The sequence below is a fragment of the Onychostoma macrolepis genome, chromosome 21, assembly GCF_012432095.1.
Source record: "Onychostoma macrolepis isolate SWU-2019 chromosome 21, ASM1243209v1, whole genome shotgun sequence".
Taxonomy (NCBI): Eukaryota; Metazoa; Chordata; class Actinopteri; order Cypriniformes; family Cyprinidae; genus Onychostoma; species Onychostoma macrolepis.
In genome coordinates this window covers 11,095,223-11,115,569 of record NC_081175.1, presented here as the reverse complement: position 1 = coordinate 11,115,569, position 20,347 = coordinate 11,095,223, and the positions used below count along the sequence as shown (strand labels likewise).

General features: G+C 38.2%; 1 protein-coding gene across 10 annotated transcripts in view; it reads left to right on the top strand.

Moving 5' to 3' along the window:
- Nucleotides 1–20,347, top strand: part of tenm2b (teneurin transmembrane protein 2b) — a 191,887-nt gene that overhangs the window by 162,722 nt on the left and 8,818 nt on the right. For all 10 annotated transcript variants that reach the window (XM_058759077.1, XM_058759075.1, XM_058759085.1 and 7 more), the window contains 15 exons: nucleotides 854–1,048; nucleotides 1,382–1,582; nucleotides 2,612–2,797; nucleotides 3,530–3,676; nucleotides 6,900–7,110; nucleotides 7,192–7,311; nucleotides 7,405–7,666; nucleotides 8,016–8,283; nucleotides 8,635–8,778; nucleotides 9,830–10,082; nucleotides 10,600–10,620; nucleotides 10,912–11,144; nucleotides 15,693–15,847; nucleotides 16,996–17,870; nucleotides 18,997–19,172. In XM_058759077.1, the coding sequence (XP_058615060.1) occupies nucleotides 854–1,048; nucleotides 1,382–1,582; nucleotides 2,612–2,797; nucleotides 3,530–3,676; nucleotides 6,900–7,110; nucleotides 7,192–7,311; nucleotides 7,405–7,666; nucleotides 8,016–8,283; nucleotides 8,635–8,778; nucleotides 9,830–10,082; nucleotides 10,600–10,620; nucleotides 10,912–11,144; nucleotides 15,693–15,847; nucleotides 16,996–17,870; nucleotides 18,997–19,172 (3,447 nt within the window). The remainder of the gene's footprint in view (nucleotides 1–853; nucleotides 1,049–1,381; nucleotides 1,583–2,611; nucleotides 2,798–3,529; nucleotides 3,677–6,899; nucleotides 7,111–7,191; nucleotides 7,312–7,404; nucleotides 7,667–8,015; nucleotides 8,284–8,634; nucleotides 8,779–9,829; nucleotides 10,083–10,599; nucleotides 10,621–10,911; nucleotides 11,145–15,692; nucleotides 15,848–16,995; nucleotides 17,871–18,996; nucleotides 19,173–20,347) is intronic.

The following is a 20,347-nucleotide window of genomic DNA, read 5'->3' as shown; positions in this document are numbered from 1 at the left end:
GCATTACATTGACCAATAGTGACAATAAAGACATTTATAATGTCACAAAACATTTCCATTTTAAATAAATGCATTCTTTCGAACTTCATATTTGGCAAAAAAAAATAAAGTGTCATGGTTGCCAAATCAGCATATTTCTTTCTGAAGGATCATGTGACACTAAAGACTGGAATAATGGCTGCTAAAAAAAAAAAAAAAAAAAATCAGCTTTGCTATTATAGTAATAAATTACATTTTAAAACATTAACATAGAAAACAGTTATTTTAAATTGCAATAATTATTGTTTTTACTGTATTTTGAGTAAATAAATGCAGCCTTGGTGAGCACTTTTTTAAAACGTTAAAAACTTTCACCGACCCCAAACATTTGAACGGTAGTGTATGGTATGTATCACATTATATAATTTATCATTTAAAAACAGTGAGGGTTTTTAATCAATAGGGTTAAACATGAAGAGAAAAGTTAATGAATTTCTATGTGGATATAGAAGATGTAACATTCCACCAGAAAGTTGATTATACAGAGAGACTAATCATTTCTTTTTATCTGGTTCATCCAAATGAACCAATTTATTAATAAAACATGTCAGACATGACAAAGCTATGTACTGTTTATGACAGAACAATTCAGGAGGGCGATTCAGGTTTGAGGTGATTTCATACAGTTCAGTGTATTTGTTTGGATTAACTCTATGCTTTACTTTTCTCTTATCTTATCTTACATTTCATACCTGAACTTCTCTTAATGAAGCTGGTTTTCACTAATTCCTCTCAAACATCCTCGTCTTCTGTCCTTCCCTCACTCCCTCATTTGTTTTCCCTCCTGCATCCTTTCGTTCTGTCTCCGTTACAGTGGCGTGTCCCGTGCTGTGCAGCGGGAATGGACAGTACAGCAAGGGTGTGTGCATGTGCTACAGCGGCTGGAAGGGACTAGAGTGTGACGTGCCACAGGGCCAGTGCGTCGACCCCAGCTGTGGCGGTCACGGGACCTGCACCCAGGGCAGCTGCACCTGTGAAGCAGGTTACCGTGGAGAGTCCTGCGAGGAAGGTAGTGAGCGCATCGACTCTTTTCAAAACTCAGAAAAACCTCTTCCTCTGAGAATCTCGGTTTTCAAATGTCTGCTATAAAAGCATGCTGGTACAAGCATAATAAACTTTATTAAAGCGATGAAATTCAGTCTATTGATCTGGCTTTTAAGAAATTGGCCAGAAATGGAGTCTCTGAGCGCATGTTCATATGAGCTGCAGCTGGTTTTTGAAAGTGGAGAGATCCCAGAGGTGAGTTTAGAAGAGAGTGGTGAAAGATGAGGAGGAAAGAGAAGAAAAAAGCAAGTAGAATCAAAAAGTCTTTTCAAACTCTCTGTTCTCTCTCTCTCTTCAGTGGATTGTCTTGACCCCACATGTTCGGGACATGGCAGCTGTGTGTCCGGTCAGTGCCACTGTAAGCCAGGTTGGTCCGGACCTCTATGTGATGTATCCAGAGCCCAGTGCCCAGATCAGTGCAACGGTCACGGAGCCTACAGCCCTGACACGGGCCTCTGCAGCTGTGACCCTAACTGGATGGGCCCCGACTGCTCCACGGGTGTGTTCCCATCAGCCATTTTCACCTTCTCACTTATTGTCTTCTCAAGCTGTGCTGCAATATATTGTAATCTTTCATTTTCATCCATCTACACTCTCGGGGGGATTCACTAAGCATGAATTGCGCCCGCTGATAGCGTTGTTTATTTGCACTCGCTGCGTGTGCTGTTTTAGCACCCGATTCATATGCAAATCAGGTAACGGCACAAACACACCCCAAAAAAAATGGTGGACGCAGTTCCAACTTTGGTTGATAAGGTGCAATCAAAAATAATCTTCATAAATAAAATATTATAATAATAATCTTAAAATATATATTCAAAAATAAAATGTATAATTTATATAAACGAGACTTGTTTGAACTGAAAATAACGACAGTGACTTGATTAAAATATACATGGCACAACCAGCACAAATAGTGACTTGTTATAATGGATTGTGGGTGATTAGTGAATAAGATTTGATATAGAAATATTGAGAAATTTCTATTTGAATGTATTTTATAACATAATGTATTCCAGTGATGGCAAAGCTGAATTTTCAGCAGCCATTATTTTTTACTATAATTACTTTGATGAATGCATCATTCAAAAGAACTGCATTTATGTGACAGAATTTTTTTTTTTTAAGAATATAAGTCTTTACTGTCACTTTTGATTAATTTAATGCACACTTGCTAAATAAAAGTTTTAATTTCTTTCAAAAAAGATCTGACTGACCCCAACCATGTAGATATTTTAGTGTGCTATTGACAGTTTCATAACAGTGCTGTTTTTAGCAATTTAATTATTTACATTGCCAAAGCATTTGCAGATCATTAAAACAGTGCAAAAGCAAATAGTTTATTTGCTTAAGTAAATAACTAAATAACAGATTCAAGTATTAAGTAAATAACAGAATAAAAAAGAAACAATAATAACAGAATAAAAAGAAACTTAATAATTGAAGTAATTAAGAAGAATAAAATAAAGATATATGCAAGAGATGAAAAAATAAGTGTAAAAACAACTCTCTCTCTCTTTCTCTCCAGAGGTGTGTTCAGCAGATTGTGGGAGCCATGGCGTGTGTGTCGGGGGCGTTTGCCACTGTGAGGAGGGCTGGACAGGCACAAGCTGTGACCAGAGACTGTGTAACCCACAGTGTGTGAAACATGGGACCTGCAGGGATGGCAAGTGCCAATGTGAACAGGGCTGGAACGGAGAGCACTGCACCATCGGTAAACACACACACACACAAACACATATGGTCTTATCCTGCTTTGAAGCTTTGAGCTAGTCAAAGGCATTTCCCTTGGTTCTGTGACTTCTTTTACACCAGTGTTTTTCAAAGACTTTTCGGCTGCTGTTTTGCTGTTTGGTCTAGATTGATTTGCTCATGTTTGCATCAGCACACATAGAGTACAAAAACATATTTGTGCGGAGGTGTATGTTTGTGTGTGTTGCCATTATTTTATAATCTCATTCAGAGCAAAGGACACGGTCTTCACTGTGTGATCGGCATCTATAAGAATATTAAATGACTTTTTGAGCTCTGGAGTCCAGCTGGATGAGGAATACTAATGGATGCCGCTTTGGTTGCATGTGTCAGGATGCTTGTTTTAATGCTAATGAGTCCAGCTCTCCCTCTCCACCACTGTTTTCACGTCATTGTTTTCAGACAATTATAGCTGATGGATTCTATGCACACAACACTTGTTAACGCTGAATTCACAAGCCAAAATGTAGCAGTCAACCAAAAGTCATCCTTAATGGTTTTGCTTGGGTTGATTGATAATTGATGTCCATCAAAAGTTTGTCTGACAGGTTTTCTTAGTGGTCTGTGGCATGCATGTTGTTATTATGGTAATGAGTTTTAAGTGGTGAGTAACATTTCCTATAGGCACCAAACTAAATCAGCCAAAATCCAAAATAATCACACAGTTGATCAATCTCTCCCTCCTCTCTTGCAGATGGCTGTCCGGGGCTGTGCAATGGGAATGGGCAATGCATCATGGGTCAGAACAGCTGGCACTGTGAGTGCCACACTGGCTGGAGAGGGCCAGGCTGCAGTGTTGCCATGGAGACCTCCTGCAATGACAACAAGGACAATGAAGGAGGTGAGAAATGCATGTTGAATGCAGAAATTATTTCTATCCCCTTTGGCCTCATATGCATCACATCTGTCAAGACTTGGAAAAAAGCTACACTGATGAGAAGCAGAAATTTTGGTTAGAACAGTTGTTATTTAACTGTTGTAAAGGCCTGTTCACACAAAAACGAATATTTGGTGCGATAAACGGCTATTACTTCAGACAAACTTTCATATGGCATTAAGGTGACCATTTTTTACAGAGAGGTGTTCTGATCTCTTTGCCATCACATGTTGATTCAGCCCATCTACCATTTTGTTTTATGCACTGATCTAAACAATTGAATGCAAAAATAAAAACTATCAATAAAAATAAAAACTATAAATAATTTTAAAAGCATTTTAAATGGCTCATGAACTGCCTTTTTACATTAAAAAACTATTTAAGTAATATGCTATTTTCTGTCCTGTTTTTGACCCCCTGCATCAAAACGCTCCGTTTGAATAGGCACCCACTGCTATGATTGGCTAACAGTTGTGTACATTTGACAGCCTAGTGATTTAGGTTAAAAACGCATAAATACTCATACCAAATTATCTGTTTAACAGACAAAGCAATAGTAACATATAATAAAAACAGTAACTCACACTTGTGTGTTGCATCATTACTGTTGGATCCAATATAGTCGGCACAGCATCATCTTTTAGTTTCAGTCTTTCTGAAAATTCTGCGTCGAATTGTTCCTTGTTTGAAAACGAATTCGCGGTAAAATGAAGTGAACAAAGGACCAAGTTCTTACTGACGCAGTCTGGAACTCCATTGAAAATAAAGTGCATCCGTTGGGATTAGAAGGAAGGCAATGCAACGACTGTTTTTCCACAACTTGGCACTGCACAGCATCTTGTTGTCTTCAGAGCAATCTTTATTGTTTGGGTTCTGTGTAGACTAACGAGAAAGTTTAGAGTCCTGAAACTTACAGTATGTTTTTATAGTACAATGAAATATGTAAAGATCAAGGGAATTTTATACAGTTTAATACAGTAGATTGAGATTTGTCTATATAGTGCTGCTTTGTGGCAATTTATAGGGAGATATGTGCAATATGAAGATGATCTGAACGGATGAATAGAGAAGCTCCAGTCATCTGTATGAAAAGGTGATGCGTCTGTTGGCTGGCAGAGTGAGGGATTTGAAACTACCCCAAGGCAGAATGATTATATAACAGGTGGATGTTCAGAGTCAGCCCTAAGCACTGAGCGTCTCTCCTAGACCAGTTAAGAGCACAGAGAGGCTTTTAGAAAGAACTATTTGTTGTTTCTCATTTTAAAGTGTTTTCATTTTCCCCACTGCATCTTCTCTTTTGAGTGTTCTCACTTTCTTATACAAACGGCCAGGCTTTTCATAAAGCATTGTGAAAATACTTTGGATCCCATAATACAAAACCATGCAAACCATAGCAATTTTAATTTTGTGTCATTTGAATTTAGCAGTGAGGTCAATCTGTGATGTTTAGATGCAGGACTGCCAACTCTGAGCGTGAGACTCACGTAACTGACACAGTATGATCACAAAAGACTTATTAAATCGGGCATTTGAACTTACTGCTCAGTCTGACCCAGACACAAACAAGCGTTCTCCAGACGTACACAGCTTCCTGCTTCTTTCTTCTCTCTCTTTTGTTTACTCTTCATTTGGGGGTTACTTCGCAGAAACCTCAGAGATCAGAGAGCACCAGGCAAAACAACATGGAGCAAAAGTCTTTGGCAACAGGCGCTTGTTGTGAGTTTGTTCCGGATCAAGAAAGACCCATTTAGGGAGAAGGGTTGAAAGGGTGTGTATGTACAGTGAACTGTGATATGTAGCAAATAAGAGACGGGAAGAGAGAGGAAGATGAAACGGGAAGGGAAGCTCTCAGGGGTGTGAGCGATGCCCTCTGTGACTTTGATGTAAGTTCTCTAAAAGTGAAATCAGGAGAGAGAGAGAGAGAGAAAGAGAAACTAGAGCATGATTCAATTCAGTGATCACTTCTATCAGTTGAGCTCATTACCCCAATGGGGATAAATAAATAGATTTGTTCATTTTCATTTCCATAATGATGAGAAGTTCTACATTTGAGCTTATTATAGTTATTTTAATCATATTATTTGTCTCTCTCTCTCTTGACATCAAAGCAGCACAGGGGTTTGAACTGAGAAGGGTTCATCAAAAGTACACATTCTGAGAATAAGATGGCAGATGAACAGAGAGACTTCAGAAGTCCCTTTAAACCATCTGCCACTCTGAAACCATGAAAATGTGTGTGCTGAGGATGTCAAATGTGCTGGTATATCTGGAACCAAGTCGATACTGGGAAAAAAAATCTTTCTATAGTATTGATAACATTGAGTACAAACTCAATTCAGTACTTTGGTAAAATAAAGCTGAACACGAAAAAATAAAGGTAAAATTGTTTTCATATAGACACATGCAAGGCTAATTAAGGTTAATTAATAAAAATCAGATATGTGTCTAAATATCCAATCTGTAAATTAGACACTACTGTTACGGTTAGTAATTTTATTTTTTTTATTTTTTTGAAAAAAAGTGTCAATTTAAAATAACTTATATTTGAATATATTTTACAATGTAATTTATTTAAATTGTAATATATCACTGTGATGGCAAAGCTGAATTTTCAGCATCGTTACTCCCATCTTCAATGTCACACATGATCATCAGAAATCATTCTGATTTGCTGCTCAAGATATGTTTCTTATTATCAATGTTAAAAACAGTTATGCTGCTTTTTTCAGGATTCTTTTATTTGGAATACAAATCGTTATTTAATATTATAAATGCCTTTACTGTCACCTGTGATTAATTTAATGTGTATTTGCTGAATAAAAATATTAATTTATTAAAAACAAAAAACATGTTACTTAAACTGTAGTGTACGTTAGAAACCGTTACAGCAGAATTGCTGCTAAAATTGACTGAGAAATATATGAAGGCTTTATTCCATTGCTAATATTTCTTTTGTTTCTTTTATTTCTAAATGCTTATATTAATATTTATATATTTTATGTAAAATAAATTAGTATGTTCGATGGCATATATTAGATATGCCCTAGCATGTCTAACAAGTACTGAATTTTTGGTCTGACGACAACCCTAGTGTGGGTTTATTTTCATACAAAATTCATGTGTCGCATTGCTAATGCATGTTACAGACCTAAATCTTATGACATGTGGTGACATCTTTTCCACTCAGATGGTCTGGTTGACTGCATGGATCCAGACTGCTGCACGCAGAGCTCTTGTGTGACCAATCCTCTGTGCCGTGGATCACGTGACCCACTTCAGGTTATTCAGCAGAGCCAGTCAGAGGTCCAAAAAGTCCCTTCCTTTTATGACAGAATCAAGATGCTTGTGGGTAAAGACAGCACTCACATCATCCCAGGAATCAACCCATTTAATGCCAGGTACCTCATCTGCCCTGTACTGTGATGGACTAAATTACTAAATTTATCATGCTCTAATATTGTATTTTTGTGTGCGTTCAGCCTGGCATCTCTAATTCGAGGTCAGGTTTTGACCTCAGACGGCACTCCTTTGGTGGGTGTCAATGTGACCTTTGTGAAGTACCCTCACTATGGTCACACCATGACCCGCCAGGATGGCACGTGAGTAACTTCACATTATTTAAACCCCTTTCAATACTTCCACATGCAGTTGAATATGTGCTGAAGTCTATTTCCTGTCCCGGTTCTCCCTAGTTTTGATCTGGTGGCCAATGGCGGAGGCTCTCTGACTTTGCGGTTTGAACGGGCTCCGTTTCTGAGTCAGGAACGAACGGTGTGGCTGCCCTGGAATCGCTTCTACGCCATGGACACTGTGGTGCTACAAACGGAGGAGAAAACCACAGCCAGATGTGACCTGAGTGGTTTTGTCAGGCCCGATCCCGTGGTTCTTCCCTCCCCACTGTCCTCCTTCTTCAGCTCCAACCCTTCAGAGAGACACATCCTCCCTGAGAGCCAGGTGCCACATTCAACACCACTACCATCACTTCTCATTTCTTTCATGTTCACGTAGGTCATTTCACTCTTCTGTTGGCTTTTTATTTGCGTTTTATTTTCTCTATTACTCTCCTTCTTCACTCTCGGCTGGTCATTTGCTGTTAATCTTCGTTTTTGCTCTTGAACTCCTTTTGACTCATTCATGTCCTTATACCTTCTCGCAATCACAGTTTCTCTCTGCTGCTGACAATTCATCTCTTTAATGTCCTCTCTAAGGCAGTTTTTAAAGACTGACAGCAGCTGCAAGAATTTTGGATTTTTAGCACTCTGAGAAGCCATTAACCCACTTTTCGCTTCCTCTCACTGTCCAGGTGCTTCACGAGCAGGTGGAGATTCCCGGCACCAGTCTTAAACTTTGCTATTTGAGCTCTAGGACCTCAGGCTACCTCTCACTGCTCAAGGTGATCATGACCCCAGCTCTAGTGCCTCTCAGCCTGGCCAAAGTACACCTGATGGTGGCCGTGGAAGGTCATCTCCTTCAGAAATGGTTCCATGCATCTCCCAACCTGGCTTACACTTATATCTGGGACAAGACTGACGCCTACAGGCAGAGGGTCCACGGCCTGACCGAGGCTTTGGGTAAGTGGGGTATGGAGTCATGTCAGGAAACAGGTGTATTTTAACTGTTATCTTGTTTCTTGTCTATGCTATTGTCTGTTTCCCAGTGTCTTCTCTTAATTTGAGCTCCAAAACACAGATAGTTTGTAGTTTAATGAGACTGTCTGTCTTCTCATCCATTATGGTGTGTGCCAGCGGCAAGTTCCTCCTGTGAGCTAATGAATTGTTATGTCCCCGCTCGGTGATGGAGTGTTTAATTAAGATAGCACAGCTTTGCTCTTCCTCTAAGTGTCTTCCCTCTCTGTCATTTTCGCCTTCATTCTTCACTTTTCTTTCCTATCCCTCTTTCTATCTGTCAATCTTTCTCTATAGTGTCTGTGGGGTACGAGTATGAGACATGTCCCAGTCAGATCCTGTGGGAGAAGAGGACAGCTGTGCTGCAGGGATACGAGCTCAACCCCTCAAACTTGGGCGGCTGGTCTCTAGACAAACACCACATGCTGAACGTCCGCAGCGGTATGACTTGGAAACACCTATTCATGTAGAAGTTAATACACTCATTAGTGAAGGTCAAAAGAACTTGTAAGTGACATCAGTGATCAGCAATGGAAAATAAATTCACTATTGGACTAGACGTTTCTATTCTTAAGACTTTAGCTCCATACCTACTCAAACCCAGACAGCAACATAGTTTTGGCCCAGATCCAGCCCACATCTGGCCCATGTGAAATCCATGCGGGCCAGACGTGGGCCAGATCTGGGCCGACACTGCTTGCTGTCTGGGGCACCTTTCTGTAAGTTTCAAGTAATAAATTCTGCAGTGCAGTGGTCTTCGAGGACCAGAATTGTCCATCCCTGAATGATCAGGCTAATTACAATGAGCCAGGATGTATTTCCTATGAGGCACTTGTTTTGTGAAATACACTTGACAATGCAGAAGGGACAGGTCATCCCTGCAGCTGATGGTTTAACAATCTTCTCCAAAAACGTTTTTAAAAAGTCCATTACTGACTCACACTGTGTGCAATGTGTTGGTATTAAGCAACATTATTGAACAGAAGTTACTGCATGCTTTTTCACACCTGTTTATCTTCAAGCTTTGCAGCAACTAAATTTCTCCTTCCGAAGACTTATTCCCTTGCTTTAGGAGATAGGGAGGTTCGTGTTAAAAGAAAAACAGTTTATTGTGATTGGAGCTTGGCTAGTGGAAAGTCAAATAAGGACACGGCAATGCCAGTGCACTATAAAATAATTCACACTTTCTGTGTAATATTGCTCTTTTTATGCATATTTGCCATTGCTCATAATTTCATCACTGTATTAGGGTAAAATTATCTTCGTTTCCGGGACCAGCACATTTTTTTGGCTGTTATTTATGATTATGAGGTCTTTAATGACTTCTGGTTTCACACTATTGATCATGAAATGCAATAAATATGTCACACTGTAGAAATTGATGCCTTCATTTAAGCATCACATTTGTGCGTGTAAAGACCATTAGAAATATGTCAAGTTTGAAATCTCACTCAGTTGCGCTTAGTGACAGTGTTTGATTTATTTCACACAGGCATCCTTCATAAGGGCAGCGGTGAGAATATCTTCCTCTCCCAGCAGCAGCCGCCCATCATTAACAGTATTATGGGTAACGGCCGAAGACGCAGTATCTCGTGCCCAAGCTGCAGTGGGATGGCTGAGGGCAACAAGCTGCTGGCGCCAATGGCCGTAGCCTGTGACGGAGAGGGCAACCTGTACGTGGGTGACCTTAACTTTGTGCGGAGAGTCTATCCGTCCCTCAATACCACAGCTGTACTGGAGCTCAGGTAAAGCTGATAGAATGCACAGCTGACAACATTAAAACTGCATTTGTAATTAATTTCACCTCTGTAATATAAGACATTATAGAATAGAACTGAATATTCTGCTACAATAATAATTGTCTGGAGTTGGTTCTAAATCAAATCACATTTAAATCAAAAATGCATGAGGCTTAAATTCCAAGATCCACTGACAGGAAAAGCTTTCAGAAGATAAATAATTATTCAAACTTGTCATTTGATATTGTTCTGTGAAATCAAGGGTTTCCCATGAGCACCACAGCTCAATATGTCAGAGCAGTGGCACTGACCACAAAGTCAACAGTTATTGCAGTTTGATGAAAGATAATAATAAACACTTGACATGCATTGATAAATCATACACTACTACACCAAGGACATTTATTATGATAATAAATTAGTATTAATGTTGTTTTTAACAACTGGAATAGCTTTTAGATGTTTTGATAATTTGTTCTAACTGATGCACTTTTTTTCTTTTCTCTTCCCCTGCTTCATGAAGAAATAAAGATTTGAGACACAGGTAATTAAAATAAATGCATAATGTAAAAATATTCATCATGTGTGCATGTCTAAATAGCATGCTAATGTGTCTGAAAACTGAGATTTGTTGTGCTTATGTCCTACTCTTTTCTACAGTTCATTGCATGTAGCGGAATTTTTTCCCCTGTCTATCAAAGTGTTTTCTTTTTCAAGCTCCAATTACTTTACCAGCAATGAACTATTCACATTTCATCATGTTCACCAAGGTAACCATGCTGTTTGTCAGAGGATGTTATTAAGAGACATTCTCCCATTTGCCCTATTTCCATAGCAACAGTCCAAGCCATAAGTACTACTTGGCAGTGGATCCGGTGTCGGGTTCTTTGTTCCTGTCAGACACCAACTCCCGGCAGATCTACCGCGTTCGCTCTCTGAATGGGGCACGGCCGTTGCTGGATAACGCTCAGGTGGTGGCGGGGACGGGAGAGCAGTGCGTCCCGTTCGATGAGGCTCGCTGCGGTGATGGAGGCAAGGCAGTAGAAGCCACACTAATGAGCCCAAGAGGTGATGTTTTTTTAAGAAATATTCCAGTTTTCTTCTCGATCTGTGACTTGGGAGGAGCAGAAATGACACACAGTACTGCACCTTACTTCATACTACATCCTGAACTTGTTCAGAGTTAGCTTTTACGCAAGACAAAGTATCATTTCCACGCTGTGACGCTTCACAATTACGACTGAGACACATTTTTATTTTCCATGAACCTAGAAAGCATCAACATTTAATCCCTTAGACAGTTACCAGGCGCTGTCATTTTCTATGCTATCACAAACCTCAGTAACCTGTAATTCTCTAGACTCCAGACATCGTTCTTAAAGCCCAGCATGGCCACTGATGTGAGGAAAATAAATGACACAGAAGGTAAAGAGAGATCGTAAGGTTAGCAGACTGCACTCAGAGACCGACTCTGCCTTCTTATCTCAGAATAAAACGCACTCTGACATGATCACCGTGACAGCGTGAATCAAACTGTAGCAGTCGAGCGGCACAGCGTCTGACTCTTTTCCAGGTCATTGCTCCCACACACACAGACTACTAATTATTTTGCCTTTAAAAAACACCTATCGGACTGGGAGGGAAATCAATCAGATACTTGGGGAGCAGTGAAATTCTTTAGGAGAGTCTGCAGTGACATTGACGAGAAGTTTAAGAAGAAGAAAATTACCATAATTATTAGACAATTACAACAATAGATAATTCTGTCTCAACTGTCCTTTTAATACCAGCTGAATATTATATATATATTTATAGAATGTCTTAATATGAGCTTTATCATGCACAAGTATTTATTTATTTATGTTTTATTTGTTAGGGACAGATACAATAAACATAGATGAAACTGAAACAACAGTAATCCCATGCATGTACCATAGTGCTTATAGCCAAAGCTAATTCGCAACACTTGTCCCTAGGAGGGCTTTTATAAATTACAATTACAAAAATAAACAAGTAGTACACAAATTTATAATACTAATACACTAAACATGACTACAAGTTTGTTGATGTATCAACCAAGATTTTGTGGCTTTTTTAAAATAATTATAATTTGCAGTAGATTTTAAATAATCAGGCAACAAATTAAAATATTTTACACCTTTCACTGAGAGAGCAGTCTGAGCAAATGATGTTTTACAATGTATAACTCTACAGTTTCCACTAGAAGCTGCTCTAGTGGATCTACTGCTTCCCTGCAATCTCACCAAAAATGTACATAAGGGCATAGGAGCAAGTCCATTTAAACATTTAAACACAAGCTTTACATAATGAAAAAAGACAAAATGAGCAAAGCTAAACATCTTATATTTACTGAGGATCTGACAATGATGGTATCCTATTTGCTTTCTATCTAAAACTTTCAAAGCTCTGTTGTAAAGACATTCAACCTGATTAGTTATGCATTGATTTGTCTGAGACCAAATAGATAATCCATATACCATATGTGATAATATCATCGAATTTAAAAACAAAAAAGCATGATCATATGTTAAACAATTTCTTATTATTCTAAAGCTGGTAAAATTTGCCTTGATTGTTTTACATAACTTTTTAACATGACTTTTAAAATTTAACTGAGAATCTGAAATCATACCAAGATATTTTTCTTCTGATACTTATTCTATAATCTCATTTTTAATTCTAATATTTAATGATTCTGTTACCAGTAATTTTGTTATTGAAAAACATATGGACTTTGTCTTCTTAGTATTTCAAGTTAAAAAAGAGGCATCAAGCCAAGCTGACACTTTCTCTAAGTTTCTTGATAACTTTTCTTCAATTTCCACACAATTCCTACCAGATACATAGATGACCATGTCATCAGCATACATTTGAAGACTTGCATCAGGACACATTTCTGGAAGATCATTAATATAGATACTAAAAAGAATCTGACCCAAAATTGTTCCCTGAGGAATTCCTATATTGATATTATGAGGAACTGACTTAACATTATTAATGACAACACTTTGTTCACAACTTTTTAGATACGAATCAAACCTTTGTTGTACTTTGTTATTTTTTACATTAAAATATTATGATTTACGGTATCAAATGCCTTTTTCAAATCCAGGAATACTGCACCAACTTTGAGTCCTTTATTAATATTTTCTAATAATAAGCAAGTAGCTGTTTCTGTAGTTATGTCTAAAACCAAATTGTAAAGGATGTAAAAGATTATTATTCTCTAAGTGATGCAAAAATTGTTCTGATACAACCTTTTCCAGCACTTTAGAAAGAACTGGAAGAAGACTAATTGGTCTATAATTAACCATGTCATCTGAATTCCCAGATTTGAAAATAGGCTTTACCAATGCTTTTTTTCCAACTATCAGGAAACTGCCCAGTTCTGATAGAAAGATTAATTAGATGAGTAAGGGGCTTGACTAAAGCACTTACATTTTTTTTAAAAAGACAGTGTCAAGATTATATACAGTGGGGCAAAAAAGTATTTAGTCAGCCACCAATTGTGCAAGTTCTCCGACTTAAAAAGATGAGAGAGGCCTGTAATTTTGATCATAGGTATACCTCAACTATGAGAGACAAAATGAGAAAACAAAATCCAGAAAATCACATTGTAGGATTTTTAAAGAATTAATTGGTAAATTCCTTGGTAAAATAAGTATTTGGTCACCTACAAACAAGCAAGATTTCTGGCTCTCACAGACCTGTAACTTCTTCTTTAAGAGGCTCCTCTGTCCTCCACTCGTTACCTGTATTAATGGCATCTGTTTGAACTCGTTATCAGTATAAAAGACACCTGTCCACAACCTCAAACAAACTCCAAACTCCACCATGGCCAAGAACAAGAGCTGTCAAAGGACACCAGAAACAAAATGGTAGACCTGCACCAGGCTGGGAAGACTGAATCTGCAATAGGTAAGCAGCTTGGTGTGAAGAAATCAACTGTGGGAGCAATTATTAGAAAATGGAAGACATACAAGACCACTGATAATCTCCCTCGATCTGGGGCTCCACGCAAGATCTCACCCCGTGGGGTCAAAATGATCACAAGAACTGTGAGCAAAAATCCCAGAACCACACGGGGGGACCTAGTGAATGACCTGCAGAGAGCTGGGACCAAAGTAACAAAGGCCTCAAATCCTGCAGTGCCAGATGTGTCCCCCTGCTTAAGCCAGTACATGTCCGGGCCCGTCTGAAGTTTGCTTGAGAGCATTTGGATGATCCAGAAGAGGATTGGGAGAATGTCATAAGGTCAGATGAAACCAAAATATAACTTTTTGGTAAAAACTCAACTTGTCGTGTTTGGAGGAGAAAGAATGCTGAGTTGCATCCACAGAACATCATACCTACTGTGAAGCATGGGGGTGGAAACATCATGCTTTGGGGCTGTTTTTCTGCAAAGGGACCAGGACGACTGATCCGTGTAAACGAAAGAATGAATGGGGCCATGTATCGTGAGATTTTGAGTGAAAACCTCCTTCCATCAGCAAGGGCATTGAAGATGAAACGTGGCTGGGTCTTTCAGCATGACAATGATCCCAAACACACCGCCCGGGCAACGAAGGAGTGGCTTTGTAAGAAGCATTTCAAGGTCCTGGAGTGGCCTAGCCAGTCTCCAGATCTCAACCCCATCGAAAATCTTTGGAGGGAGTTGAAAGTCCGTGTTGCCCAGCGACAGCCCCAAAACATTACTGCTCTAGAGGAGATCTGCATGGAGGAATGGGCCAAAATACCAGCAACAGTGTGTGAAAACCTTGTGAAGACTTACAGAAAATGTTTGACCTCTGTCATTGCCAACAAAGGGTATATAACAAAGTATTGAGATGAAATTTTGTTATTGACCAAATACTTATTTTCCACCATAATTTGCAAATAAATTCTTTAAAAATCCTACAATGTGATTTTTCTGGATTTTTTTTCCCCCTCATTTTGTCTCTCATAGTTGAGGTATACCTATGATGAAAATTACAGGCCTCTCTCATCTCTTTAAGTGGGAGAACTTGCACAATTGGTGACTGACTAAATACTTTTTTGCCCCACTGTATATCTTTAGAATATATAGTTTTTAATTCATTAATAGTTCTCAAAATTAAAGATTGATCCACTTCCTGAATATCAAATAATTTAATGTTATCCTCCATATTCTCAAATTGATTAGCATCTTGATCCACCTCTATGTACTGCCTATCAACTTCAACTTTTAAAAAATTAGATGCAAGATCTTTTACTGATTGAATAAAAAAATCATTAAATATATTTGCAATTCTTTTTTAGTCATGAACAATTTCATCTCCAACTTTAAAGATATATTTATCCTGAGCTTTACTTTTTGGTTTTATTAAACTATTAATTTTTTCCATATTATATTACCATTTCCCTTAGCTTCAGATAATATGTGAATGTAGTAATTTGATTTTAAAATACGAAATTCCTTAGTTACTCGATTTCTCAGTCCTTTAAACAACTGCAAGTCTATTTCATGTCTAGTTTTAAGAAAAATCTTTAAAGCATGATCTCTTTGTTTCATTATTGAGTGAAACAGATATTCATTTATCAGTATTGAGTTTATTCACTGTCGGTTCTTTCATGCAGGTGTTGCATTGGATAAGAATGGCCTGATGTACTTTGTGGATGCTACCATGATACGAAAAGTAGATCAGAATGGCATTATCTCCACTCTGATAAAGACCAATGACCTGACTGCAGTCAGGCCCCTCAGCTGTGACTCCAGCATGGATGTCAGCCAGGTTGTAATTACTTTTCTCAACTCTCTTGCACTTGCACTCAGTTGACGGTCTATCAAGATAGGTTCATGCTCCTAAAAATAAATGAATGGTTGTTGAAATCTGTGCTAAAATGCCTAGTTCAGATGCCCTATAATGTGTATAGATGTATTGCATCTTATTTGAATTTGTCTGCAGTGTGTGCAAGTTCAAATTAACTTCTTGAATATCACATACATGCCCTGACCAATCTCAATGGATATGAAAATCACTCATTTGTCATTTGTAATGCAGAATGCAGAAGCAATGAAATGTGTGTCCTTACATAGAAACAATCGATTAAAATTAACATTGTTAATTATCAAGATTATTTTATAAAATCAGAGACAGATAATTTGCTTAACAGAGTATATTATAAATTCTTTTGAGCAAGTTTGATGGCACGCTATGTAAATTAATATTGATCAAACATGCTTGTTTAAAAAAAAACACACATTTGTCATCGTTGAGGTTTTGACAATGTAACTATACAGTGAAAATAAAAGTAAATGAAATAGGCTAACTGTTTAAGCTAAATAAATTTAACAAGTAACTTACTGAATACTATTTTTTAAACAATTTACAGGCCCCATGAAGCATAAAGATAAATTGTCAAACACAGTTGTGTAAACACATTTCAGCCTGTTTATTTCAGTTTGCACTGTGGAATGCATTTTTCTTCATGTTTCATTCCTGCGTCTTTGAGCTTGCGCTTGCCAGTATTTGCTTGTCAGAGTGTCTCCTTGGGTATTAACATTTGACAATGGTAGTGACAAACAATGGAACTGGATTATCAATCAAGCAGCTGTCATCATTTGTCTATCACTGTAATAAATTCACAGGCCTGCTGATTCGTTCCACTCGGAAGAATCTGTAACACATATTTTTTTATAAATGCCAGTAGGAAATCTGCTGTCAGAAATGGGAAATGCATTCAGTTTGACCAGAAGCAAGGATAAAACAGATCCCCTTTGGGGATCAAACGAACAGAAAGGGAGATATCAAAAGCAGAGGCAGGGAAATCCCACTGGGCAAAGCTTAATTTACACTCGAAGACCACAACTGCTCAGCATGCCCATATCGTCCTTTTTTGTGTTAATGTACTCTTCACATTTAATGTTTCTTAACATCAGGTACGTCTGGAGTGGCCTACAGACCTGGCCATCAACCCTATGGACAACTCTCTGTATGTGCTGGAGAATAACGTCATCCTGCGTATCTCTGAGAACCACCAGGTCAGCATTATTGCAGGGCGGCCCATGCACTGCCAGGTCCCTGGCATTGATTACTCGCTCAGCAAACTAGCAATCCATTCTGCCTTGGAGAGTGCCACGGCCATCGCCATCTCCCACACAGGTGTGCTCTATATTGCCGAAACCGATGAGAAGCGCATCAATCGCATACGGCAAGTTAGCACCAGTGGCGAGATCTCCCTGCTTGCTGGCGCTGCCTCTGAATGCGACTGCAAGAATGACGTCAACTGCAACTGTTTCTCAGGAGATGAGGGCTACGCTGCGGACGCCAGCCTCAATTGTCCTGCTTCGCTGGCTGTGTCACCAGATGGTACCCTGTACATCGCTGACCTGAACAATATCCGTGTACGTTCGGTCCGCAGCAACCGCCCTAACGCCACAGCAAGCGGACAATATGAAGTGGGCTCATCTCTGGAACAGGAGCTATATGTGTTTGGTCCTGACGGCCTTCATAGGCAAACGGTTAGCCTCATTACAGGCTTGGCCCTGTATAACTTTACCTACGGGCTGGACGGAGAGTTGGCAGCAGTTACCGATGCCTCTAACAATACACTTCGGGTGAGGAGGGAGGCGTCTGGCTCTATCAGGCTTGTGCTGTTGCCAGAGAACCAGGTGGTAACACTGGGAATGGACCCAGCCGGCAGCCTACGTTCAGTGTCTGCCCTCAGCCAGGAAGTGGCACAGCTTAGTTATTACACTAACACAGAACTTTTAGCCTCCAAGTCAGATGAAACCGGATGGACAAACTTTTACAAGTGAGTATGAAATGTGCAGTGTGACGATAGAACTTAGAGAAAGGCAAATCTGGAAATCTTAAGGAAATTCATTTAAAACACTCAAAAATATAAAAACTCATTAGTCGCAAAGTTTCAGGGGGAATTCAGTGAGAATAACTTTCTTACGTTAAGGGTAATAACTGCACTAGATCTCTAGACATGTGTTTGGTTATTATTTGATGAATAACTGCTGCAATATGCAGGGAAATCTCTTTTTAATAAAATTCTGTTTACATCTGTTTTTCGTGGGTAGTAATAACACCATGTTTATTGGGCATTGTTAATAAGATAATCTATATTAAACCCAATTTACATGAAATGTGGTTTGTTTGCACTGAAATGACTGATATTGACTTAATTTAAAATGACCTAGTGATATTTCAGCGCATTTAGTACTTTGTTAAGCTGGATAGAGAATATAATGATGGTTTTTGTGGTCAAATTTTCAGTGTAAAAGTGGTGTGAGTGTTCAAAATTGGCCCCCAGTGTCTCATAGATGTTGTTATAGACAATGAATTTTGACTTCTTTTGTTTCTAAGCACTGTGGTTATCATCTTGACTTGAATCCTCATCTAGTGCACCGCTTTGGTCCTGCAGCCATCTAGTGTCTGTATGCTAGAACTGCTTTAGACATTAAATAGATGTACAGTTGTGGTTGTTTCAAACAGTGTTTTATATATATATATATATATATATAATTTTAGCATTTTTCAATTACCAGTCGTTTTTGGCAACTGAAACTTGAAAATTTAAAAATAAAAAAAATGGCCTTTTTGAAAGTTGAAGTACTACAATCACTAAAATTATACTTAAATTATAAAAAGGTATATAGGAAGATAAAAATAATAATAATAAAAAAAATGACAAAAGCATATAACAAAATTACTAAAACGCAAACTAAAATAAAAAAGAGAATACAAAATAAAAGCTCATTTAAAATATTAAAAATGATATAAATAGTGCTAAAATAACATTGGTTTCAAACTATTTCAACCATAAAAAATTCATTATAAATTAATTAAAGAAATAATTGTGCAAAGACAGTGCTGACTATTTATTGTATTCGTGTTGTTAGTGAGTTTTGTCTTGTATCTCTTCTTCTCAGCTATGACAGTGAAGGTCGTCTAACCAACGTCACATATCCCACTGGTGTGGTGACCAGTCTGCATCGTGAGATGGAGGAGACCATCAATATTGACATGGAGAGCTCAAACAGAGATGATGATGTCACAGTCATCACTAATCTCTCGTCCGTAGAGGCGTCCTACACTGTGGTTCAAGGTACACAACACAGAAGGAACATATCTCAGTCCAGATCTCATGCTGATGCCCCCCGTCTCCCCTCTAAATCACATCCATTAAGACCAAAACACACAGCAGGCAGGTAGACGGATGTTTCTCTTTACTACCCACAGGGAGGCCACATTGTTTGAATGTGTGAGTCCAGCAGAGCAGAGAAATCATCATTTTACAATTTACCATAGGCTGCCTTTAGGGGTTCTTTCAGAAGGCAAAAGCTTGAAGGCTTAAACTCTTCTTTTATATCCAGTGGATTATGTGTTGATGGATTCTCTCACGCAACTTACTTGTAACTTCCTGTAAAGAGTATGCTTTTGCTGTTTACTCAAGACAAATTACATGAAAACCAACCCTTTGGGTGCCCTCTGCTTGTTAACAGTGTACCAAAATGCACTTGGATTTTTTTTATGACTTTGAAATTGTACATGATTGTGTTTCCCAGGTACATTTCTGTGGAAAACAGCGTCTGATCCAATTATAGCTTGTAAATCGAACTGAAGATGTTTGTGCTGCTTTTAGCCAAAGCTAAATCTTCTTTATAACCAAAAGCTGCATTATACACATCCGCCCCACAGTGCTGCGTTTCCCCTAATGCACAATAGACTGTCAGATCAGAGCCAATGCTTCATACTAAATTAAATGAGGCTGGTTTTAGGGAACACTTCATATTAACTCGCCTTAATACACACATACTTCACAGATAGATAATAGTTAGTGTACATAAATGCCATGAAACAATATTTATATATTTTCATAAGAATTTCACTACCATTTAAAAGTTTGGTGTCAGCATGATTTTATCTGTCTGGACTTCTCTGGATTGTAGATGCTAGGATATTTGATTTAGTTTTACTATTCTTTTTTTCTGTTTTACTTAAAAAACTTATTTGACCATTTAAAACCATTCAAATGTTTGTGGTCAGGTTAGAAAATAACACTTTTATTCAGCATGGATGCATTCATTTAAAAAATCTAAAGTTACTGTAAACTCATTTATTATGTTACAAAATCATTTTTATTTTTAAATTTAAAATCATCAAAGAACCCTAAGAAACTGTATCAAAGTTTTCAGAAAAATATTAAACAGCAAAACATGTTTTAATGTTTATAATATGTAATGTTTCTTGAGCACCAAATCAGCAAATTAGAATGATTTC